The following is a 26311-nucleotide window of genomic DNA, read 5'->3' on the forward strand; positions in this document are numbered from 1 at the left end:
TAACCTTTTAACATCTTTGGTGTTAATTGTGGGTGAACCAGGATGGCTGCTTCCTGTCTCGTTCTATGATCCTCACCCTGATCTTGTTCAGACAGGGTCGCTCCCATGTACAACACCATAGTCTCTACAGTGGGAGCCTTAAAAGGGCCCTCTTGTTTCCCTATCTGTCATCTGACTTCTGCAGTGTCCTTGCCCACCTTCTCATAGCAGTGGCCCCAAAGGACATGTTTCTGTTACAGGTGATCACATTCAGAACAAATGTCTATATTTTTTAAATGTAAGTACATCTGGGCTGGGTGCGGTGGCTCACACCTGTAATTCCACCACTTTAGGAGGCTGAGGCAGGAGGAACGCTTGAGCCCAGAAGTTCCAAACCAACCCGGGCAACACAGTGAGGCACACCCGCCACCTGCCCCCTGCCCCTGTTAAACCAAAATAAAAATTAGCCGGGTGTGATGGTGCACACCTGTGGTCCTAGCTACTTGGGAGGCTGAGGTGGGAGGACTGCTTGAGCCTGGAAGGTCTAGGCTGCGGTGAGTGGCATTTTGGCCTGGGTAACAGCGAGACCCTGTCTCAATAAAAAACAAAACAAAACAAAACAAAACCGCGTAAGTCCATCTGTCAATATTCACACTATAAGATCAATTAATGCCCCTACTATAAGCTTGTTTAGCAAATCTTTTCTTTTACTTTTTTTTTTTTTTTTTTTTTGAGATGACATCTTGCTCTGTCATCCAGGCTGGAATGCAGTGGCATGATCACAGCTCACTCTAGCCTCGACCTCCCAGGCTTAAGCAATCCCCCCCACCTCAGCCTCCAGAGTAGCTGGAATTACAGGGATGCATCACCCATGCCCAATAATCTTTTTTGGTTTTTGTAGAGACAGGGTCTCACTATATTTATGTTGTCCAGGATGGTCTCAAACTTCTGGACTCAAGCAATCCTCCTAACTCGGCCTCCAAAAGTGCTAGGATTACAAGTGTGAGCCACTATGCCCAGTCTTATTTAGCAAATCTTTCCTGGATTGTTAGTCCTTTTTTGATGGAAACTTTTCACATTAACTTAATTTTTGCCCAGCTCTTTTGAGGTGTGGTTAACCAAAAAAAAAAAAAAAAAAAGTATATTTAAGATGTATAGGCCAGGTGCAGTGGCTCACGCCTATAATCCCAGCACTTTGGGAGGCCGAGGTGGGTGGATCACTTGAGGTCAGGAGTTCGAGACCAGCCTGGCCAACAAGGTGAAACCCCACCTCTACTAAAAATACAAAAATTAGCCAGGTATGGTGGTGCATGCCTGTAATCCCAGCTACGCGGGAGGCTGAGGCAGGAGAAATTCCATGAAGCCAGGAGGTGCAGGTTGCACTGAGCCGAGATCGTGCCACTGCACTCCAGCCTGGGCAACAAAGCAAGACTCCATCTCAAAAAAAAAAAAAAGATGTATAACAGGGTGTTTGATAAATATACACATTTAAAATGATCACTACAATAAAGCAAATTAACACATCTATCACCTTAGTTACCTTTATTGTGAGTGAAATGAGAACACTTAATCATCTACTTAGACAATTTCAAGTATACACCACAGTGTTATTAACTATAGTCACCACGCTGTACATTGGATCTCCAGAACTTATTCATGTTATAACTGAAAGCTTGTACCCATTGACCAAAAATTCCCCCAGCCCTTAGTAACCACCATTGTACTCCATTTCTATGAGTTTGACTTTTTTAGGCTGCAGATACAAGTGAGATCATGCAGTACTTGTCTTTCTACGAGTGGCTTATTTCACTTAGCATAATGTCCTCCATCCATGTTGCAAATGGCAGAATTTCCTTTTTTAAGGCTGAATAATATTCCACTGTACATATACACATCATTTACTTTATCCACTCATCTGCCATGGACATTTGGGTTGTTTCCACGTTTTGGCTATTGTGAGTAATGCTACAATGAACATGGAAGTGCATATATCTCTGAGATAGTAATTTCATAACTTTTGGATATATACCCGGAAGTAGGATTGCTGGATGCTATGGTAGTTTATTTTTTTATTATTATTATTATTATTATTTTTTTTTTTTTTTTTGAGACGGAGTCTGGCTCTGTCGCCCAGGCTGGAGTGCAGTGGCGCAATCTCAGCTCACTGCAAGCTCCGCCTCCCGGATTCACGCCATTCTCCTGCCTCAGCCTCCCGAGTAGCTGGGACTACAGGCGCCCGCCACCACGCCCGGCTAATTTTTTGTATTTTTAGTAGAGACGGGGTTTCACCATGTTAGCCAGGATGGTCTCGATCTCCTGACCTCGTGATCCGCCCGCCTCGGCCTCCCAAAGTGCTGGGATTACAGGCGTGAGCCACCGCGCCCGGCCATTATTATTTTTTTTTTTAGACAGAGTCTTGTTCTGTCGCCCAGGCTGGAGTCCAGTGGTGCGATCTTGGCTCACTGCAAGCTCTGCCTCCCGGGTTCACGCCATTCTCCTGCCTCAGCCTCCCGAGTAGCTGGGACTACAGGCGCCCACCACCATGCCCGGTTAATGTTTCATATAGTAGAGACGGAGTTTCACCATGTTAGCCAGGATGGTCTCCATCTCCTGACCTCATGATCCGCCCGCCTCGGCCTCCCAAAGTGCTGGGATTACAGGCGTGAGCCACCGTGCCCATCCTGTTGGGAGATTTTTGATGAATGATTCAATCTCCTTACTTGTTATCAGTCTGTTCAGATTTTCTATTCCTGATTCGGTCTTGGTAGAGTGTATATTTCTAGGAATGTGTCCATTGTTTCTAGGTTATCCAATTTGTGTAACAACTGTTCATAGTAGTGTTTAGTAGGCTTATTATTATTATTTGAGATAGGGTCTCACTCTGTCACCCAGGCTGGAGTGCAGTGGCACAATCACGGCTCACTGTAGCTTCAACCTCCCAGGCTTAAGTGATCCTTCCCGCCTCAGCCTCCTGGATAGCTGGGATTACAGACACACATCACCATGCCTGGCTAGTTTTTGTATTTTTAGTAGAGATGGAGTTTCGCCGTGTTGGCCAGGCTGGTCTCGAACTCCTGACCTCAAGTGATCTTCCCACCTCAGCCTCTCAAAGTGCTGGGATTACAGGCGTGAGCCACTGTGCCTGGCAGGTCCTTTGTTTTTCTGTCGTTTCACTTGTAATGTTTCTGATTTTATTTACTTTGTTCATCTTTTCAAAAAACCAACTCTTAGTGTCATTAATCTTTTATATTTTTTTCATCTATTTCATTTATTTTTGCCCTGATTTTGTTATTTCCATCTTTCTGCTAACTTTGGACTTCATTCTTTTTCTAGTCCCTTGAGGTATAAAGTTAGGTTGTTTATTTGAGATCTTTATTTCTTTTATTTCTTTTTTCTTTCTTTTTTTTGAGGGGGGGGGGGACAGGGTCTTGCTCTGTCACCCAGGCTGGAGTGCAGTGGCAAGATCACAGCTCACTGCAACCTCCACCTCCTGAGCTGTAGGGATCCTCCCACCTCAGCCTCCCGAGTAGCTGAGACTACAGGCGCACACCACCATGCCCAGCTAATTCTTTTATTTTTTGTAGAGACAAGGGTCTCACTATGTTGCCAAGGCTGGTGTTGAATTCCTGGCCTCAAGAGATCTTCCTGGCGGGGTGCAGTGGCTCATGCCTGTAATCCTAGCACTTTGGGAGGCCGAGGTGGGCAAATCACTTGAGGTCAGGAGTTTGAGACCAGCCTGGCCAGCATGGTGAAACCCCTCTCTACTAAAAATACAAAAAATTAGCCGGGCGTGGTGGCAGACGCCTGTAATCCCAGCTGCTTGGGAGGCTGAGGCAGGAGAATCGCTTGAACCTGGCAGGCAGAGGTTGCAGTGAGCCGAGAGAGTGCCACTGCATTCCAGACAGAGTGAGACTCCGTCTCAAAAAAAAAAAAAAAAAAAACAGCTCTTCCTGTCTTGGCCTCCCAAAGTGCTGGAATTACAGGCATGAGCCACCGTGCCCAGCCAGAAGTGTATTGTTTAATTTCCACATATTGGTGAGTGTTCTGATTTTCCTCCTTTTATTGATTTCTACTTTTATACCATTGTGGTCAGAAAGGCTCTTGATATGATTTCATTCTTCTTAAATTTGTTAAAACTTGATTTTGTGAAGTTTCATTATATCATGCATTGGTGGGGTCCACCTACAATAAGCTAAAACATTGCCGTGTAATGTAATGTTAGGGAGTGGGAAGCATTAAGGGAAATAAAGCAGGGTGGGGGTGGAGAGTGAGATGTGATGGTTTACACATGGCAGTCAGGGAAGGTGACTCTGAAAAGGTGCCTCTCAACAGAGACCTGATGTTCGAGGGAGAGCAGTCAAGGAGGATATCCAGTGGTCTAGTTCGTGGGAATGGTTCCTCCACAGCGCTCTGGCTCCGTTGCACGTCTTCACATGGGCCACGTAGGTAAGCTGATGTAAGTCTTGGCAGAACGCCCTGTAATCCTCGGAACACAGAGCACGGAAGGTTTGTGGGGAGTTCTCACGAGGCCATTTACCATTCACCTCCCTATCTACCAAGGAGCCTGTTGTGAGACAGTTTTCTCCCCACCTCCTGAGGTTCTGGTGGGGTTTGAGGCTTTCTACCCCTCACCTCTGGGCTATAGAACTGCTTAGCTGCAGCATGAAATTAGCTCCTCAGCAACAAGGTGTCCTGCCACCTGGTGTGTGGTCATCTCGCCCCTTTCATTTCGATGTTGCCCGGCACAAGGGACATGAACCAGAATCTGTGGATGTTCTTGCTTTCGTGGTCCACGTAAGTAACATCTGAATGTAACTAGGGCTTGTTTCATTTCCAGCCAAACCTGTCAGCCTTACCTTGCTTCGACATCTGGAAGAGGAGAATTAAAGGCAGAGGGAAAAGCAAACAGGTGCAAAGGCCCTGAGGCAGGAGCTTGCTTGGTGTGTGGGGAACAGCAAGAAAACCAGCGGGGCAGGAGCAGAGTGAGCCAGGGGCCAGTGGTGGGTGGTGAGGTCAGGGAGGGCCCGGAGGGCCTCGTGGGCCACGGAGAGGACTTTGGCTTTTTCTCTGAGAGAGATGAGAGCCACGGCAGGGCTCTGAGCAGAGGAGGGCCCTGGGCTGACTTGGGTTGCAACAGGATCATTCTGGCTGCCATGAGGACAGATTGAGGAGAGTGGGCGAGGACGGCAATGGTGAGGAGGCTGCTGCAGTCATCCAAACCAGTGATGGTGGTGGCGGCAGTGGATGCCGAGAGGAGAGCTCGGATTCTGGCATATTCTGAAGGTGGAACTCACAGGGTTTGCTGACAGATCAAGCAAAGCGAGGGCGGGATGACAAAGTACTTGTTAGGAATCCACACTAGATGAGCTCACAAAAAGTAACTTGACAGTTGGTGTTAGTGTTGTGGTTAAGAACAGGGATTCGGAGCCAAGTGGCCTACATATAAATCCAGTTCCATTGCTTACTGGCTGTGTGACCTTGGGCAGGTCACTTCCTCTCTTTGTTTTCATTTCCTCACCTGTGAGATGAGATGGCAATAGTATCTACTTCACAAGACTGCTGTTGTAAGGATTACACAAGGTTTTCTATTAATGTAAAGTGCTTCAGGCTGGGCACAGTGGCTCATACCTGTAATCCCAGCACTTTGGGAGGCCGAGGCGGGTGGATCACTTGAGGTCAGGAGTTCGAGACCAGCCTGGCTAACAAGGAGAAACCCCATCTCTACTAAAAATACAAAAATTAGCTAGGCATGGTGGCGCATGCCTGTAATCCCAGCTACTCGGAAGGCCGAGGCAGGATAACTGCTTGAACTCGGGAGGCGGAGGTTGCAGTGAACCGAGATTGCGCCATTGCACTCCAGCCTGAATGACAGTAAGACTCTGTCTCAAAAAAATAACAAATTAAAAAGAATAAATAAATAAATAAAGTGCTTCAAAGAGTGCCTGGCATAAATAAAGTGCTTGTTATTAGTGACATGACCATGGGATGAGAAGTGTCAGGGAAGTGAGTCATAGCAGAGAGCATTCCAGATACCAGGAACACTTTGTACAGTTTTCAAAGCATGTGACAGGAAGCCAGCGTGGCTGGAACATAGCCTGATGGAGTAAGAGTGCCAAGAGGTGAGGTTGGAGAGGAAGCCTAGGAGGAGATCAGCCCCTCACGGTAGCTGGACGCCATTGCAGACCTTGGCGCATAGAGCAGTCCTGGAGGTCGGAAGAGACCAGGAACAGAACTAGATCTGGGACTTAGTGCTGGGGGTGCACCGAGCTAGGAGAAGGACGGGGCATTATTGTCAACAATGCTGGCTGGTTACCAGGGGTTGGTGGTTTCTGGTGTCCAGGATAAGAAACAGTCCAGTTCGAGCAGTAGGACAAATACCTAACGCATGCGGGGCTTAAAACCTAGATGATGGGTGGATAGGTGGAGCAAACCACCATGGCACATGTATACCTATGTAACAAACCTGCATGTTCTGCACAGGTATCCCAGAACTTAAAGTAAAAAACAAACAAACAAAAAAACAAAACAGTTTGACTTCCCACTGGAGTCCAAATACTAGTTCTAATATTGTCTACATCTGTGGCCATGGGCAGTAAACCCCTCTAGAGTTCACTTTCCCTATCTTCAAAATGGGGCTTAAATGTCATACCTACCTCCTTAGGTTTGTGACAGTACATATAAGATCAGTATAGTCAGCACTCAGTAATGCAGGCTATCACCACAACCAGGTGGGACCTATCCCAGGACAGCAAGGGTGGCTTGACATTTGAAAAGCATGAGATGTAGTTCAACATATTAGCAGGAAAGAAAGAGAATCAAGGGCTGTAATTGCCTGGGACTGTGATATCAGATGCAAGGGCTAAACACTCCCAGACCTGCAATCTAGTCCTGAATGCCTCACTGGGCAAGCTGAATTGAGATCTTAAGACCAGAGTGACCCTAGTCCTACCCCTGTGAAGTGATTTCCGCTGGCTCTGAATCCGTGGCTGACAGGCTTTAACGTCCGCCTTATCCTCACGCTCAGCAGTCCAAGGCTTTGTGCATTCTGGTTTCAGTTCAAATTTATTTTTCACACCTGCCCCCCAGCAACAATAACCAAACTACTATTTTTTTTTTTTTAAGAAGAGTCTCACTCTGTTGCCCAGGCTGGAGTGCAGTGGCGTGATCTCGGCTCACTTCAACCTTCACCTCCCAGGTTCAAGCGATTCTCCTGCCTCAGCCTCCTCAGTAGCTGGGATAACAGGCACCCACCACCATGCCCAGCTAATTTTTCTACTTTTAGTAGAGATGGGGTTTCACCATGTTGAGCAGGCTGGTCTCAAACTCCTGGCCTCAAGTGATCCACCCGCACGGCCTCCCAAAGTGTTGGGATTACAGGCATGAGTCGCCATGCCCGGCCAAACTACTATTTCATTTACAAGTTTACCAACTTCTTACATTATTATTTTCTTACTATTGATCTTGGCAGTTAGAATCGTAGCTCTAGGGACTGAAGAAGTATCTGTCAGAAGGCTGGCTTGCTAGTTCAGCATGCTGGGGACCGCACAGTGCTCTGTTTGAGGCTTTTTCCAAAGGCAGAAATTTTATTTCTGACTTAGGGCATAGGGAGTTGTCACCAACCCCCATTTGGGGGTTGTGAGAACTTTGGCTTCAGAGGCAAATGTTTTCCCATCAGGAAATGATGAAAGTTATGACCTCATATCCCAACCCCCACTCACCCCATTTAGGAAGAAACTTCAGGGATGAGATAAGTGAATGAGGATTCCGTGTCTCCACTCCAATTACACCTCAGCTCCATGGCTCCTCCCGTTTCTCTCTCTGGCCTTGATTCTCAGCACACCTTTACCCTGAACCACCTACACTTTCCCACCTACAATTTTACTTTGTCCCCTGAAGTTGGGGCCCAACTTGAGATTTTATTTCAGCCTGTGGTAGCAATGAAAAGCAGACACAGCCAATGTGGTCCACTGCGTTCCTTTGCATTTGTTTTTTTTTTTTTTGAGACAGGGTCTCACTGCGTTGCCCAGGCTGGAGTGCAGTGGTGTGATCACGGTTCACTGCAGCTTCAACTTCGCAGGCTCCAGTGATCTCCCACCTCAGCCTCTTGAATAGCTGGGACTACAGGTGTACACCATCATGCCTGGTTATTTTTTTTTATTTTGTAAAGATAGAGTCTCACCATGCTGTCAGGCAGGTCTCAAACTTTGAAAACTAACCGAAAGCTTGTAACAAGCAGAGGAATGTTTAATCAAGAAAAACCAGCTGAGTGGCTCATGCCTGTAATCCAGCACTTCGGGAGGCCAAGGCAGGCAAATCACGTGAGGTCAGGAGTTCGAGACCAGCCTGGCCAACATGGTGAAACCCATCTCTACTAAAAACACAAAAATTAGCCAGGCGTGGTAGTGCACGATTGTAGTCCCAGCTACTTGGGAGGCTAAGGCACGAGAATCTCTTGAGCTGGGAGGCAGAGATGCCCATGTTGGCGAGGCTGGTCTCTAACTCCTGGCCTCAAGTGACCCACCCTCCTCAGCCTCCCAAAGTGGTGGGATTACAGGCGTGAGCCACAGTGCCCAGCCAACAAACCTTTCATTAGCTTGTTTTGTCTAGTATCTTATAGCCTTATAGGAAGAGGTTTTAAAAATAATTTTTATAAATTTAATATGTTAATATTGAAAAACAACAATAAAAGAATTCATTCCAATGGTGAAACAGAATTTCCCAGGTATCCCTGACTCAGATTCCTGACTCTTCTGTTATTTCATTCCATCATATTTCTTTGGAAGCAGAGTGGTGGGATGAAGGGGCAGGGCTCTGTTGAGAGAAGGTGGAAGTGAATGGGAAAGGTATTTATCACAACACTCTTTATGGTGAAAAAAGAACATGGAAATAAACCCAATGCCAGTCACAAATAGGGGACCAGTTCAGGGCTGGGTGCAGTGGCTCATGCCTGTAAATCTCAGCTCCTTGGGAGGCTGAGGTGGAAGGATGCCTCAAGGCCACGAGTTCGAGACCAGCCTGGGCAACATATCAAGATACCCCCATATCTCTCTCTTTAAAAAAAAACAAAACAACAACAACAACAAAAAAAAACAGGGTCTTACTCTAACATCCAAGCCAGAGTGCAGTGGCATGGCTCACTGCAGCCTTGACCTCCCAGGCTCAAGCAATCCTCCCACCTCACCCTCCTGAGTAGCTGGGACTATGAGCACACACCACCACACCCAGCTAATTTTATTTTTGTAGAGATGTAGTCTCACTGTGTTGCCCAGGCTGCTCTCAAACTCCTAGACTCAAGTGATCTTCTTGCCTTGGCCTCCCAAAGTATTGGGATTACAGGTACGAGCCACCATGCCCAGCCGACCCCATGTCTCTCTCTCTTTTTTAATTAATTTATGTTTGAGATGGAGTTTCGCTCTTGTTGCCCAGGCTGGTGTGCAATGGCACGATCTCAGCTCACTGCAACCTCCGCCTCCAGGGTTCAAGTGATTGTCCTTGCCTCAGTCTCCCAAGTAGCTGGGATTACAGGCTCCTGCCACCATGCCCGGCTAATTTTTTGTATTTTTAGTAAAGACAGAGTTTCACCATGTTGCCCAGGCTGGTCTTGAACTCCTAACCTCAGGTGATCTGCCCGCCTCAGCCTCCCAAAGTGCTGGGATTACAGGTGTGAGCCACCACATCCGACCTCTTTTTTTTTTTTTAAGAGACAGGGTCTCGCTCTGTTGCCCACGTTGGAGTGTAGTGGCATGATCACAGCTCACTGCAGCCTTAACCTCCCAGGCTCAAGCAATTCTTCTGCCTCAGCCTCCCGAGTAGCTGGGACTACAGGCATGTACCACCATGCCTAATTTTTGGTAGAGATGGGGGTCTCACTTTGTTCCCCAGGCTGGTCTCAACTTCCTGGACTCAAGTGATCCTCCCGCCTCAGCCTTCCAAAGTGCTGGGATTACAGACATAAGCCACTACGCCCAGTTGACACCATGTCTTAAAAAAAAAAAAAAAAAAACTTAAGGGAACCAGTTCAATAAAATGTCACCCTTGAATTCCCTGGGCTTCAGATATCCTCATCTGTAAAATGGGGATAGTAACAGGACCCACAACCTTCAGTTATTATGATTAAATTGGCTGGGTACAGTGGCTGACGCCTGTAATCCTAGCACTTAGGGAGGCTGAGGCGGGCGAATCACTTGAGCTCAGGAGTTTGAGACCAGCCTGGCCAACATGGTGAAACCCCGTCTCTACCAAAAATAGAAAAATTATCCGGGCGTGGTGGCAAATGCCTGTGGTCCCAGCTCCCGGGAGGCTGAGGTAGGAGGACTGCTTGAGCCCAAGGTGGCAGAGATTGCAGTGAGCCAAGATCGTGTCACTGCACTCCAGCCTGGGTGACAGAGTGAAACCCCATCTCAAAAAAAAAAAAAGATTAAATAGATTAATATATGTATAAAATACCTTGAACAGTACCCAGCACATTGTCTCATAAATATTAGTTGTTCTTGTTAAGGTTACACGTTTGTGCAGTGAAATAGAGTTTATTCTTTATCAATCATGTTACAAAAGAGTATTTAATATGAAAAGACACTGATAAGCTTGTTACAGGGACAAGGGAGATGCTGAGTCAACACAATACAGTGTGATCTTTCGGTGACTTTAAAACATTGTTGAATTGATTGTATTTGTTATAAAAATAATGTGGAAAATAACAGCTTTGAATTTTATGTCAGTTGATGTTAAGATCCAACAGGAAGTTTACCCTGATAACGTTAAGATGAACAGTTTGAAAGCAGCTTCCTGCTGGAAGCTGAAATAGAGATGATTCAGATAGCCTCCTTGGATCCAAACCCCAAAGCTTCTTTTGCCTAATTCTATCTTCTGTCTTTAGAAACTCAAGCCTCGACCGGGCTCGGTGGCTCACGCCTGTAATCCCAGCACTTTGGGAGGCCGAGGCGGGCGGATCATGAGGTCAGGAGATTGGGACCATCTTGGTTAACAGGGTGAAACCCCCTCTCTACTAAAAACACAAAAAATTAGCCAGGCGTGGTGTCGGACGCCTGTAGTCCCAGCTACTCGGGAGGCTGAGGCAGGAGAATGGCGTGAACCCAGGAGGCGGAGCTTGCAGTGAGCCGAGATCGTGCCACTAAACTCCAGCCTGGGCGACAGAGCGAGACTCTCAAAAAGAAAAAAAAAAAAAAAAGAAAAAAAGAAAGAAACTCAAGCCTCAAGCTTTCTGGGGGCATCCAAGTCCAACCATCCCAGTCACACACACACAACCGACCTTACTCATCCCAGGGGTGTGCAGAGGCCCACTGCAAGAACTGGTGAACTTTCAAGGCGTCTTTGCATATATGATGATTTTTTATTCTATTATTCAAGTTTTGCTTGGACAAGATTGTGCTGCTAAAAAGTGGCCTACACCACTTTTTTTGTTTTTGTTTTTGAGACAGGGTTTCACTCCCGTCGCCCAGGCTAGAGTGTAGTGGCGCGATCTCAGCTCACTACAACCTCCGCGTCCTGGGCTCAAGCAATCCTCCTGCCACAACCTCCCGAGTAGATGGGACTACAAGCGCCCGCCACCATACCCGGCTAATTTTTTATTTTTAGTAGAGACGGGGTTTCACCATGTTGGCCAGGCTGGTCTTGAACTCCTGGCCTCAAGTGATCCACCTGCCTCGGCCTCCCTAAGTGCTGGGATTACAGGCGTGAGCCACCGCGCCCGGCCCTACACCACTTTTTAAAAGTCGTATTTCTTCTCTTTTTTATAATGTTGTACTTCTGATTTCTAGGGAATGATTAGCAAACTCACCCCTGACGCTATGTCTCTTGGACATTATCCTTGTATATACAAAAAGTGCAATTAACGAGTGGGTAGAAGTCGAGGGGTGGAGCCTCCGTCCTTGGGCTTGAAGCGAATGTCCCTCAATGCGCCTGCGAGACTCCCACGCCCTGGGAAGGATGCCTATCGATTCGCTCTGGGCTCGGCAGCTCTTTCTGATAGCAGGCAGCCATCTTGCCTGGAGCCTGAGAAAGGGAGGAGAGACAGAAGGAACCGGCGACAGTGGTCTCAGGGCCGCTCCGGGGGGCCTCAAGAACCGGAGGCAGCCCCGGAGGTGGTCCCCGATCCCGGGCTATGCTCTTGGATCTGAGAAGGGAAGGCGGAGGGCGGCGGGGACAAGATGGGTGGAGAATGTCAAGCAAGGAATGCTAGGCGGGGGAGGGGCGTTGCTATGGCGACTGGGGAGGGGAGGTGTCTGTTCTGAATCGCTGTGTGTCACCCGGGCGCTGCCCAGGAAGGGCAGGGCTGGGGTGATGACCATGGTAACACCCGGGTGGGAGTTCGTGACATCTCCGGCGCGGAGGGACTCGATGTCTATGGCAGTGGTCGCCTGGTGGAAGGGACGGAACTAGATCCCTTCGCTCGGGACGCTCACATTCCAGGCCCTTGTCCTGCAGGCTGCCGCGGGCGGACACGCCAGAGGAGGAGGCCGGGGAATGGCCGCGGTGTGGCAGCAAGTCTTAGCAGTGGACGCGAGGTGAGGCGTGGGGTCAAAGCCCATGGGAGCAGAACTTACTGTGGTGCATGCGCAATGGCGATAAGTGAGGCTGGGCGGAGAACTTGCCTTACGCGGCTGCGTGGGCATGCTGGAGGTGAGCATGCGCAGTAGCGGGGGCGGTCACGCCCGCGGTGAGTTGGCTGGGCCGGAGAGGATTCTAAACAGCAAGCTGGGAAAATGTGGTCAGATGTGGGCATGCGCAAAGCGGCTACCTGTGAGAGGGAGGTGGGGCTCAGGCAGGTGACATCCTATCCCCTATGGGTGTCCCCTAGACTTTTTTTTTTTACATCATCACTTCCCCATTCTGACCCCATCACCTCCCAACGCTGACCCCCATAATGTCAGTCTGACTTCTGTCGCCCTGGTATACTGACCCTAATTATTGTCTGCGCTGACCCAGTCACCCCGTAGGGACCCCAGCACGGCAGCAGACTGACTCTGTTGTCTGCAAACTGACCTCATGACCATGCTCATTATTACTGCAGACTCACTCCCACCACAGGACCAAAAGGTCCCTCATCACCACTGCTAGTCATTCTTACCACCTAGGCCCCAGTCACTGCCACACACCTCACTCTCCTGCCCTACCCCCCCGAGCTGATTGATTCCCTCTGTCCTGTGCCTGCTGCCTGCCCTGCATCCTGACCCTGCAGGTACAACGCGTACCGCACACCAACGTTTCCACAGTTTCGGACGCAGTATATCCGCCGGCGCAGCCAGCTGCTGCGGGAGAATGCCAAGGCTGGGCACCCCCCAGCGCTGCGTCGGCAGTACCTGAGGCTTCGGGGGCAGCTGCTGGGCCAGCGCTACGGGCCCCTCTCCGAGCCAGGCAGTGCTCGTGCCTATAGCAACAGCATCGTCCGCAGTAGCCGCACTACTCTTGACCGCATGGAGGTGAGCTCCTGGCCACATTCACCCCCTGGGCATACCCTGCCTGCACACATTCACTCCACTGACTTTCATCAAGCACCTGCTCTTTGCTGGGCACTGTTCTGCATCAGCAGAGGACAAAAAGATAATATGCCAAGTAAACCAGTAAACACACAAACTTGGTAAACAGGTCAGTAAACATATAGCAAGCCCTGTCTTTAGTATCTGCTGAGCAGGGGGAGGGCAGGAACAGCAGAACTCGTGAGGAAGCCACTGCAGTAGTACAAGTGGGCAGCGGTGGTGGTGGCAGGGGACACAGTGAGAAGTGATCTGACTCTAGGTAGATTTTCAGGGCTCCACACCTCAAAGGTTCTCGGGCTTTTTGCAAGATGCACCCACCCTGACCCTCTCCATTTGCAGGACTTTGAGGATGATCCTCGGGCCCTGGGGGCCCGTGGGCACCGTCGTTCTGTCAGCAGAGGCTCCTACCAGCTGCAGGCACAGATGAACCGTGCCGTCTATGAGGACAGGTATGCACCAGAGGCAGCCAAGGTGGGGGGCGGGTTGCGAGGAGGAGAGGGGCCCTGGGGCAATGGCAGACTGAACACTCTCGCATCTACCTCCTGTCACCCCTCACTTCCTATTGGGGCCCAGGCCCCCTGGCAGCGTGGTGCCCACGTCAGCAGCAGAGGCAAGTCGGGCCATGGCCGGGGACACGTCACTGAGCGAGAACTATGCCTTTGCGGGCATGTATCATGTTTTTGACCAGCACGTGGATGAGGCAGGTGAGCCAGTGGGTAGCGGGTTCCATCACCAAGCATTTGCCCAAACTGTGACAACCAACCAAGGCATCCTTTTCTGAATCCAAGGCCCCTGGCACACTCCAAAGGAGGAATGACCATCTATAAAGCCTTTTGTAGACTGAAAATCCCTCTGCAAAGTGGTCAGTGCTTCGTCTACTGGAAAGGGCCTCAGAAGCCTAAGAGAGAGCCCTTTGCAGCAGGCTGCCTGGGTTCCTGAGTCACTTGGAAGAGTTCAAAGCCTTTGCTGATGATAAATCCCCTTGCAGAGGGCAGAGTGGGCTACAGTGTCAAGGGTTTTGCAAATTGCCAAGACCTTGATTATAAAGTATTTGCTAAGACAGGAACGTTTTCATGTTGCAGAAGACTTTTGCAATCTGCAAAGGAGCTGCTAAGACTTAGGGAGCTTTGGCAGAGGGTCTTCAGGGGTTACAGTTCCCTTTGTCAGCCAAGGAAAGCCCTTTGCTGAGGCCACTGTGCCTCATGCAGTGGGGCCCCAGCCCCAGGCACACACGTCAGAGCCTTTTAGAGAGAAAAGTGCCCAGTGAGTGTGCAGACTCCCACTAATGGCTTCTTGGCATTGCAGTCCCAAGGGTGCGCTTCGCCAATGATGACCGACACCGCCTGGCCTGCTGCTCACTCGACGGCAGCATCTCCCTGTGCCAGCTGGTGCCTGCCCCACCCACAGTGCTTCGCGTGCTACGGGGCCACACCCGCGGTGTCTCCGACTTCGCCTGGTCCCTCTCCAATGACATCCTCGTGTCCACCTCACTGGATGCCACCATGCGCATCTGGGCCTCTGAGGATGGTCGCTGCATCCGGGAGATCCCTGACCCCGATAGCGCTGAACTGCTCTGCTGCACCTTCCAGCCTGTCAACAACAACCTCACTGTGGTCAGGCTCCAGGACATCCACTCACCAAGGGCTGGTGGGCTGGGTCAGGAAGGCTATCTGAGGGAATCAGAGTATAAGGAGGGATAGCCAGGGGGGCCTAGGACCCCCCCACCCCCCACCCAATCTCGTCAGAGCAGTCCTAGTGTGGTCAGACTTAAAAGGGAAGCAGATCAGAAGACGGGAGTGGGCCAGGCGCAGTGGCTCACGCCTGTAATCCCGGCACTTTGGGAGGCGGAGGCGGGCAGATCACGAGGTCAGGAGATTGAGACCATCCTGGCTAACATGGTGAAACCCCGTCTCTACTAAAAATACAAAAAATTAGCCGGGCATGGTGGCGGGCGCCTATAGTCCCAGCTACTTGGGAGGCTGAGGCAGGAGAATGGCGTGAACCTGGGAGGTGGAGCTTGCAGTGAGCCAAGATGGCACCACTGGGCGACAGAGCGAGACTCCGCCCCCCCCCCCAAAAAAGGGGAATGCCGTTCTTGGTCTGGGATGGCCTTGCTGTGGTACACTCCAGGGAGCACGGGCCAGGGTCAGGGTTCTGGCTCTGGGGCCCCTTGGGTCCCACCAGCTGCAGTCCTACAGTTTTCCAACTGCAGGGGCTACCTCTGAGGAGCAGGATGATGAGGCTGAGCCTCGTCTGGTCTGTCAGTGGCCCCACTGTGTCAGACTCCAGGGTAGATTGGTCAGAGAGCAGGGGAAGGACATTAGAAAGTCTGGCGTGGCCCGGGGTGTAGTGGGGTGAACTGCAGAGGAACAGACCAAGAGTGAGCTTGTGGGCTGGGATCCTCCCCGCATTAGCAGCAGCCCCACAAGTTCCAGAAAGGAGCAGCCAGGGAGCAGGGGAAAGCTGGGATCACAGGCCTAGGCGGGCCCTATGGTTCTCACACTGTAGGAGGACTGGCCAAGGGGCAGCATGATGGCTCTGAAGGCCCTTTAGTCCCATAGGCAGGTGGCCTACTCTGGGCAGATTGCAAAAGGGGCTGGCTAGGGAGGTGGATTCATGCCTGTCACCTTGTCTACCTGCCACAGGCCTATTGTGAATAGACTCTAATAGGGACCAGCCAGTCGCATCAACAGCAGCCCCACTGTGGTCAGACTCAAGGAGGGCCTGGCTGGAAGCAGGATGATGGTCTGCATTCTCCCCACAGGTGGGGAACGCCAAGCACAACGTGCATGTCATGAACATCTCCACAGGCAAGAAAGTGAAGGGGGGCTCCAGCAAGCTGACAGGCCGTGTCCTTGCTCTGTCCTTTGATGCCCCTGGCCGGCTGCTCTGGGCGGGTGATGACCGTGGCAGTGTCTTCTCTTTCCTCTTTGACATGGCCACAGGTAGGCAGACAGCAGGCCTGCATCTGGGTGCTCGCCCTCCAGCCCTCCCAGGGCACAGCCCTCACCCTCACCTTTGCCTTCCCTCCCTCTGCTGCTGCAGGGAAGCTGACCAAAGCCAAGCGTTTGGTGGTGCATGAGGGGAGCCCTGTGACCAGCATCTCAGCCCGGTCCTGGGTCAGCCGCGAGGCCCGGGATCCCTCACTGCTCATCAATGCTTGCCTCAACAAGTTGCTGCTCTACAGGTGGGTCCCCCATCAGGGCCTCCTGGAGATGGAGGACCTGCCTCCTCCAGCACACTGGGACAGTAGCTCATCTCCTCCATCAGGTTAATTTAATTGAGGGAGCAGTAGTAGCAGTAACAGTAATAGCAGTAGTGAGCGCCTTTACAGCCATCACTGTGGCCAGGCCCTGTTCCAAGCAGTTTCCACGTATCACCACATTCAATCCTTGCACCGACCTGTGAGGTAGGTGCTGTTATTATCTCCATTTTGCAGGTGAGCAAACTGAAGCATAAAATAGATTAGGGCTACTTAAAGCAGAGGCCTGTTTTCCTTTCTTCCTTCCTTCTTTTTTTTTTTTTTTGCGGGGAGTAGTGTGGGGGTTACTGTCCCCACTCACATCTGTCATGTTACCCAAATGCAGTTCTCAGCCTGGGCCACACATTGGAATGACCTGAAGAGCTTCAAAAACTCCTGTCTGGGCCCCTCTACAGGCCAGTAATTTCAGAAGCTTTGGGATGGGCCTGGGCATTGGTAGATTGAGAAATTCCCTAAGCAATGTCTGGCCAGGCCTGAAAACCACTGCCTAACAGGATGCTTTTTATTCTACCCCTTTATTTCTCTCCTCCTTTTTAAACAATTTCTGTATATATACTTAACAATTTTTTAATTTAAGTGTACCCTTAAGTTTGCCCATTTCCCACAGCCTCTCCTTTCTTCCTCCTGCCACCTCTGGCCTCCTCCTGCCACAGTAAAGCCCATTAACGATCCACATCTTTCCACATATCCTTCTCTTTCCACAAGTCCTAGGCGTGTACATATATCCATGTATGTTTTTGTTTGTTTGTGAGACAGGGTTTTGCTGTTACCCAGATTGGAGTGCAGTGGCATGATCATGGCTCACTGCAACCTCCAACTCCTGGGCTCATGCGATTCTCCCACCTCAGCCTAAGTAGCTGAGATTACAGGCACACGCCACCATGCTCGGCCAACCTTTTTAATCTATTTTTTGTAGAGATGAGGTTTTGCTGTGTTACTCAGTCTGGTCTTAAACTCTTGGCCTCAAGTGATCCTTGTACCTCGGCCTCCCAAAGTGCTGGGATTACAGATGTGAGCCACCTTGCCTAGCTCCCACCACAGTTTTGAAAGAAAGACGTTTTAAAGAAATGGCCTTTTCCGGCCAGGCACAGTGGCGCACTCCTGTAATCTCAGCACTTTGGGAGGCCAAGGTGGGTGGATCACCTGAGGTCAGGAGTTCAAGACGAGCCTGGCCAACATGGTGAATCCCCGTCTCTACTAAAAATATAAAAATTAGCTGGGTGTGGTGGCAGGTGCCTATAATCCAAGCTACTTGGGAGGCTGAGGCTGGAGAATTGCTTGAACTTGGGAGGCGGAGGTTGCAGCGAGGCGAGATCGTGCCATTGCACTCCAGCCTGGGTGACAGAGCCAGACTCCATCTCTTAAAAAAGAAAGAAAAAAGAAATGGCCTTTCCTACATTTCGAGTTTCTCACCAGGCAATGCCTTGTGGAAACCCCCCAGGTTACCTGTGGGGACAGTGTTTTATTCTCTCTAAGGGCTGTGCAGTTTTCCACAGTGTGGGCATACCATGGTGTGTTCATTTCCTCTCTTTGTGCTTATCTTAACACCAGGAACTTTTAGAGACCCTTACAAAGAAAAACTAGTGAATGAAACTGCAGAGGCTCCCATTTATATCAACAGAGACAGTTTTTGAACCATCAGTAACTCACACATCAGCCCCTATTTATAGTTTATGTAGTCATCTCAGAATTGGGTTTCATAAGCTGGGTGTGGTGTGTGCCTATAGGTAGTCCCAGCTACTCGGGAGACTGAGGCGGGAGGATCACTTGAGCCTAGGAGGTTGAGGCTGCAGTGAGCCGTGATCGCACCACTACATTCCAGCCTGGGTGACAGAGTGAGATCCTGTCTCAAAAACAAAAAAAAAATATGGGTTTCATGAACCCTGTAAAGAACTTAGGCACAGGGGTGGGGACACAGGCCCACAACTTGTCTCCCTGCTAGGGCTGGGGCTGTGTTTTGACCCACTCTCTCATCCTCTCAGGGTGGTAGACAACGAGGGGACCCTGCAGCTGAAGAGAAGCTTCCCCATCGAGCAGAGCTCACATCCTGTGCGCAGCATCTTCTGTCCCCTAATGTCCTTCCGCCAGGGGGCCTGCGTGGGTGAGTCCTGTAGGGACAGGGGATCTGGGTGGCTGGGGAGGGGCAGGAACCAGGGCTGGTGCCAACCTGGCTCAGACATCACGACACCGATGCCCTGACTTCCTGGACCTCATGACCCCTCCTGCCCCAACAGCCTCACTGTGGAACTCACAGCTGCAAACAGCTCAGAGAACTCACAGTTTGCACTTGATCTCGGCCAAAAGGCCGAGAAGTGATGAAAACTCACACTTTGAACGCACTTACTCCCCAAACAGCCTAGAGACCTCGCATTCTGCACACAGTACCAAAACAGCCAGGTGACCTCCCATCTAGGGATGGGGCCCCCTCAAACCTCCCCAAGCCATGCTAGGACCTCACACCTCAGACATACACCCTTCAACACCTCAGACACCTCAGGGACTTCCCACCAGGGGCACCCCAGGCGCCTCCCGATGGCCTCTCCCTCTCACCCCGACAGTGACGGGCAGTGAGGACATGTGCGTGCACTTCTTTGATGTGGAGCGGGCGGCCAAGGCTGCTGTCAACAAGCTGCAGGGCCACAGTGCACCTGTGCTTGATGTCAGCTTCAACTGCGACGAGAGCCTACTGGCCTCCAGTGACGCCAGCGGCATGGTCATCGTCTGGAGGCGGGAGCAGAAGTAGGGTCCTGTCGGCCCTGCTGCTGTCCTCCATCCCACTCCTCTTACTCCAGCCTCGTGTTGTAAATAAAGTTTCGGTGGTCATGCTGAGGGCCGGCTCCCAGCTCTGCCGGGGGCGGACAGGGCAGAAGGCAGCGGGCAGCTCCAGGAACACGGTGGAACGGGGTTCATTGACTCATTTGTGCATTCATGCATCGACAGATTCATTCATTCCACAAGCATTGATTGAATGTCTGCTGGGTTACAGGCCCTGCCTTAACTGTTTTACACACTCATGCATTCGATAGACATTAGTGAGCCCTGAACGTGTGCCAGGAACTGTTCTACGCACTGGGGATACTGCTCTGACCTAAACTGACGGAAATGCCTGCCCTCATCGGGCTTGCATCATAGTGGAGACAGTAGACAAAAATATGGAACAGGCCAGCTAATGATGAGTGGTGTGAAGAAAATAAAGCAAGGATGGGAGACAGAGCTGCAGAAGTTGGGGGAGTGGGCTCTTTATGGTGACAGCATCAGGGAAGATGATCCTGACAGGGTGACTTTTTTGTTTTTGAGACAGGGTCTCACTCTGTCACCCAGGTTGGAATGCAGTGGCATGACCATAGCTCACTGCAGCCTCAACCTCCAGGGCTCAAGTGATCCTCACTTAAGCCTCCCAAGTAGCTGGGACTACAGGTGTGCGCCACCACCCTCGGGTAATTTTTGTATTTTTAGTAGAGACGGGGTCTCGCCATGTTGCTCAGGCTGGTCTCGAACTCCTGGGCTCAAGCGATCCACTCGCCTCAGCCTCCCAAAGTGCTGGGATTACAGGCATGAACCACCACGCCTGGCTCAGGGTGACATTTAAAGACCTGAATGAAGTGAGTGGGAGTCATAGTGTAGGGGTAGAACATTCCAGGCAGAGAGAAAGCCAGCCTAAAGGCACTGAGGCTGGAGCACTGCAGAAGGATCATTGTGTATGCCAGAGTCTTGCTGGACCAGAGTGTGACAGTAGATGAGGTCAGACAGGCCAGATGCTTCATGGGCCACAGTTACGACTTTGACTTTTTTTCTGAGTGGGGGTGACCAGAAGGTGTCAAGCAGAGGAGGAACATGATCTGACTTGGTCATAGAGGCTCCCTCTGGCTGCTGAAGGGAACAGATTGGGGGTGGGGGTAGAAGCAGGGGACCCAGCAGGAGACCCCTCTGAGCGCAGTGATGGGGACTTGCACCAGGGTAGTGACAGTGGAGGAGCTGGCGGGGGAATGTTGGGTCGGACCCCCAGGGGGTTCACTATGTTAGGCTGCAGGACTCTGCTGCCTCCTCAGGGGGCGATATTCCCAACCCTTCTGTGCATTGTGTTGTTTATTGAAAGCAGGGAGCAGAGGTGTTGAGTCCTGGGGCCCCAAGCTGGTGCAGGAGCAACCGGAAGTTAAGGCTGACCTGGGGCCTCCTGCTGTGTGGCGGAATCTCCATCCCTCAGACCACCCCTGTCTCCTCCCAGCCCCATCCAGGGTACAAATTCCAGCCCTGGAACAGCTCAGAGACCAAAAAGTGATGTTAAGTATTTGAGGGGAGCCCCGAGAGAGGAGAAAAAGCTTTGAGTATTGATGGGGGTGAATAACCAAAATCGCTTATCAGTGGCCTGTGTCACCAGAAAATGTCAAAGTTACCTGAAGCAGCAAAGAGGCTCTTGCTCCGGCCCCTCCCTTCCTTCTCAGCTCCATTTGTTGCCACATATGTGTTGACTGGAACTGCGACTGACATCTTGGGACCTTAGGGTCAGTCCACAGCGTGGTAGAGACTCCAGCTTGGCCCAGCGTTGCTGAGCTGCTGAACTCGCACCAACAGTCTTGTTGGAGGGAAATAATCTCCCGTTTGTTCAGTCCAGTTATTTGACAGTGTGGTTACTTGCACCCCAAGCATTTCTAACTGGCACTTCCATCTAATAGACCTCAGGGTACATGGTGGTGAGATAGGGACATCAGTGAGCTGGATTGTTCCCGTGGTAAAGGTCATGTATGTGTGTGTGTGTCATGGTCCTCAATACCAGTCCCAAGCCCAGTGATTTGCTAGGAGGACTCCCGAGACTCAGTATGTGGTTGTATTCATGGCTACGATTGACTTATTACAACAAAAAGATATGGAGCAAAATCAGCAAAAAGAAATGGTGTGCAGGACCAACTCCCAGAGAGACCCAGGCACAAGTTTCCAGGGCTTCTCTCTCATTGGAGTCACACAAGATGTGCTCAGTTCACAGTAATGGGTTGTGACAATACATGCGAAATGTTGCTGACCAAGGAAGCTCAATTAGAGACTCAGCACCCAGAGGTTTTTTTTGTTGTTGTTGTTGTTTTGGTTTTTCTTGGGGGGGACGGGTCTTGCTCTGACACCCAGGCTGGAATGCAGTGGTGTGATCTTGGCTCACTGCAGCCTCCACCTCCTGGGTTCAAGCGATCCTCGGGCCTCAGCTTCCCGAATAGCTGGAACTACAGGCGCGCACCAGCAAGCTCGGCTAATTTTTGTATTTTTAGTAGGGATGGGGTTTCACCATGTTGGCCAGGCTGATCTTGAACTCCTGACCTCAAGTGATCCTCCCACCTCAGCCTCCCAAACTGCTGGGATTACAGGCGTGAGCACCTGGCTGGTATCAAGTTTTTATTGGGGCATGGTCACATAGGCACCCCCTGCCTGGCATCTACCCAAATCCCAGGCTCCCAAAAGGAAAGCAGGGGCTCAGCATAAACCACCTTTTTTTTTTTTTTTTTTTTAATTGAGACGGAGTCTCGCTTTGTCGCCAGGCTGGAGTGCAGTGGCGTGATCTTGGCTTACTGTAACCTCCGCCTCCTGGGTTCAAGCAATTCTCCTGCCTCAGCTTCCTGAGTAGCTGGGACTACAGGCGCCTGCCACCACCACGCCCAGCTAATTTTTGTATTTTTAGTGGAGACGGGGTTTCACCATATTGGCCAGGCTGGTCTCCATCTCTTGACCTTGTGATCTGCCTGCCTCGACCTCCCAAAGTGCTGGGATTACAGGCATGAGCCACCGCACCTGGCCCACTTTTTTATACAAACAGCTTAGGTAGAGTAAGCCATTCTTTTCTTTCTTTCTTTCTTTCTTTTTTTTTTTTTTTGAGACAGGGTCTCACTTTGTTGCCCAGGCTGGAGTGCAGTGGCTCAAACATGGTTCGCTGCAGCCTCAACCTCCCAGGCTCAAGCGGTCCTGCTGCCTCATCCTCCGAAGTAGCTGGGACCACAGACATGCACCACCATGACCCCAGCTGATTTTTGCAGAGATGGGTTTTGCCATGTTGCCCAGGCTGGCCTTGAACTCCTGGGCTCAAGTGATCCTCTCACCTTGGCCTACCAAAGTGCTGGCATTACAGGTGTGAGCCACCACACCCGGCCCGAGTGAGCCATTCTTATCTCTTAGGGAATGGTGGGAACCCTCCTGGAATCTATGTTCTTAGACATCACCCAAGGGCCAACCTTGAGGCAGGCCTTTCCAAGGATCGCAGTCGAGGCCTGCTCTGTTACTGTTTTTCTGCACAGTGTGCAACACCACACAGATGCCCAGTTTCTACCAAGGTCTGTGGATGGCAGGATAATTTTGAGGAACCTCCTTTTTCGCTAACACTTTCTTCTTTTGTTTACACTCTTCACATTGTCTATTGAATCTGGATTCAAGATGATTGATTGTGAATATTGTTGTGCATGATTTTGGGGGTTTCCTCCTTGTGAAATTTTGAGGTGGCAGATTTGACATTCTACTTTAAACTCATCTTGGTGGTACTTTTCTTGACTCACCACCTAAGAGGGAATAAATAATGAAGAAAGAATAAAAATAGTGTTATCAGTCACATTTGGGCCTCGGTTAACTTGTTCAGCATCACTGGTTTCACATCAGATCTGAAGCTCTGTCAATCATTCCACTATCAATTCCACTCTGGTCTTGCCTCAAATCGAGGCTTCGATTAACTGTTCCCTGCCCTTTGTCTGACTTTGAACCTGTGTGTTTGTCAACTACTTTACCATCAAGAGCCTCTCTGGGCCAGGCGCAGTGGCTCACACCTGTAATCCCAGCACTTTAGGAGGCCAAGGCAGGCGGATCACAAGGTCAGGAGATCGAGACCATCCTGGCTAACACGGTGAAACCCTGTCTCTACTAAAAATACACAAAAATTAGCCGGGCGTGGTGGCACGTGCCTGTAGTCCCAGCTACTCGGGAGGCTAAGGTAGGAGAATCACTTGAACCCGGGAGGCGGAGGTTGCAGTGAGCCGAGATCGCGCCACTGCACTCCAGCCTGGGCGACAGAGCGAGACTCCGTGTAAAAAAAAAAAAAAAAAATGGCTGGGCTCGATGGCTCACACCTGTAATCCCAGCACTTTGGGAGGCCAAGGTGGGCAGATCATGAGGTCAGGATATCAAGACCATCCTGCCCAACATGGTGAAACCCCATCTCTACTAAAAATGCAAAAATTAGCTGGGTGTGGTGGCGCGTGCCTGTAATCCCAGCTACTCGGGAGGCTGAGGCATGAGAATCACTTGAACCCAGCAGGCAGAGGTTGCAGTGAGCTGAGATCGCGCCACTGCACTCCAGCCTGGCGACAGAGCGAGCCAAAAAAAAAAAAAAAAAAAAGCCTCTCTGGTCTCAGAACGAAGCTGGGCCTTTGTCAACTATTACCCCACTGGTGTACCACTGGTCAAATCTCAAACCAGGGCTACTGTATAATATTTCACTAGCAATTGGCTTCTGATCTGACCTTGAACTGAACTTGGGTTTCTATTAACTACTGTATTTTGTGACGGTGCCCTTTTGCTCCATTCCAACCTCGAGGACCCTCAGTCCTGACGTTGCATCTGGGCCTCTGTTAATTATTTCACCACCAATGCCCTTATGGTGTCAATTCCAGTCTGCACTTCTGTATTAACGGTTGTACCACTGGCTGGGCAGGCACAGTGGCTCACGTCTGTAATCCCAACACTTTGGGAGGCCAAGATGGGCAGATCACCTGAGGTCGGGAGTTCGAGACCAGCCTGACCAACATGGAGAAGCCCCATCTCTACTAAAAATACAAAATTAGCCAGGCATGGTGGTACATGCCTGTAATCCTAGCTACTCGGGAGGCTGAGGCAGGAGAATTGCTTGAATCCGGGAGGCGTAGGTTGCAGTGAGCCAAGATCACGCCATTGCACCCCAGCCCTGGGCAACAAGAGCGAAACTCCGTCTCAAAAAAACCCCCAAACGACAACACCACCACCAACAACAAAACAGTTGTACCATTAATGCCCATGGAGTCTAAACTTAAGCCCAGGCCTCTGTTAACCAGTCTCCTATCACTGACTCTTTGGTCTGATCTCAGACCTGGGCATCTCTCTCTTTTTTTTTTTTGACACAGAGTCTCGCTCTGTCGCCCAGGCTGGAGTGCAGTGGTGCCATCTCGGCTCACTGCAAGCTCCGCCTCCCGGGTTCATGCCATTCTCCTGCCTCAGCCTCCTGAGTAGCTGGGACTACAGGCGCCCACCACCATGCCTGGCTAATTTTTTTGTATTTTCTAGTAGAGACGGGGGTTTCACCATGTTGACCAGGATGGTCTCGATCTCCTGACCTCATGATCTGCCTGCCTCGGCCTCCCAAAGTGCTGGGATTACAGGCGTGAGCCACTGTGCCCAGCCCTGGGCATCTCTTAATGTTTCTTTCACCAGTACCTATGACCTCAAACCCAGGCACTTTATTTATTTATTTATTTATTTATTTATTTATTTATTTATTAAGACAGAGTCTCACTCTGTTGCCCAGGCTGGAGTGCAGTGGCACGATCTTGGCTCACTGCAACCTCTTGCTCCTGGGTTCAAGTGATTCTCCTGCCTCAGCCTCCCGAGTAGCCAGGATTACAGGTGCCCGCCGCCAAGCCCGGCTAATTTTTGTATTTTTAGTAGAGATGGGGTTTCACCTTGTTGGCCAGGCTGGTCTCAAACTCCTGACCTCAAGTGATCCTCCTGCCTCGGCCTCCTAAAGTGCTGGGATTACAGGCATGAGCCACCATGCCCGGCTGACCTTCATTTGATATTCTAGCTTAAAGGTCCTTCTGGTCTCGAATCAAACCTGGACCTCGGTTCAGTTTTCATCCAACAATGCCACATGGGTCATGCCTGGTCTTCTTTTTAACTATTCAACCTTCAGTCTCCTCTGATCTGACTTTGAATGTAGGCCATTTTAACTCACACCATCAATTGGTCTGATCTGAAATCTGGTCTTCTGTTAAGCATCAATGTTCTTCTGGTTTGTTCTCAAAATCTGGGTTCTCTTTTCTTTTCTTTTCTTTTTTTTTTTTTTCAGACAGAGTCTCGCTCTGTTGCCAGGGCTGGAGTGCAGTGGCATGATCTCGGCTCACTGCAGCCTCCGCCTCCCAGGTTCAAGCAATTCTCCTGCCTCAGCCTCCCAAGTAGCTGGGACTACAGGTGCATGCCACCACGCCCGGCTAATTTTTGTACTTTTAGTAGAGACAGGGTTTCACCATGTTGGCCAGGATGGTCTCAATCTCTTGACCTCGTGCTCTGCCCTCCTCGGCCTCCCAAAGTGCTGGGATTACAGGCGTGAGCCACTGCGCCTGGCCACTGGGTTCTCTTTTCTAGTCATTCCACATTCAATATCATCCTGGTCCCTAATCAGAGCTCTTCCACTATCCTTGCTCTCTAGTCTGTCTGATTCTTAACCAGGACTTACATTTCCTATTTCATATTTAAAGATCTACTAGTCTAGTTAGCCAACACAGCCATTTAACTATCCCCAAATCCTTCCACTCCAAGCCTTCTCAAACCAGTCTTCTGTTAAATACACCACCAACTCCCA

General features: G+C 50.4%; 1 protein-coding gene across 4 annotated transcripts; it reads left to right on the top strand.

Annotated features, from left to right (window-relative positions):
* The first annotated feature begins 4754 nt into the window (after positions 1 to 4754).
* Positions 4755 to 23317, top strand: WDR13 (WD repeat domain 13). Of its 4 annotated transcripts, none has more exons than XM_055375717.2 (10): positions 4755 to 4773; positions 12424 to 12503; positions 13178 to 13418; positions 13815 to 13924; positions 14049 to 14179; positions 14781 to 15088; positions 16240 to 16420; positions 16521 to 16662; positions 18720 to 18838; positions 19296 to 23317. In XM_055375717.2, the coding sequence occupies exons 2-10, from the start codon at positions 12463 to 12465 to the stop codon at positions 19478 to 19480; spliced, it is 1458 nt and encodes a 485-aa protein (XP_055231692.2). In that variant the 5' UTR covers positions 4755 to 4773; positions 12424 to 12462; the 3' UTR covers positions 19481 to 23317. The 4 variants fall into 4 exon arrangements, with proteins under 4 accessions (XP_055231692.2, XP_055231693.1, XP_055231694.1 ...); XM_055375718.2 differs by lacking the exon at positions 4755 to 4773 and adding an exon at positions 11909 to 12080; XM_055375719.2 differs by lacking the exon at positions 4755 to 4773 and adding an exon at positions 12000 to 12080 and having other exon boundaries at positions 13212 to 13418.
* Positions 23318 to 26311: the final 2994 nt, after the last annotated feature.

This window comes from Gorilla gorilla, chromosome X, assembly GCF_029281585.2.
Source record: "Gorilla gorilla gorilla isolate KB3781 chromosome X, NHGRI_mGorGor1-v2.1_pri, whole genome shotgun sequence".
NCBI classification, from domain to species: domain Eukaryota; kingdom Metazoa; phylum Chordata; class Mammalia; order Primates; family Hominidae; genus Gorilla; species Gorilla gorilla.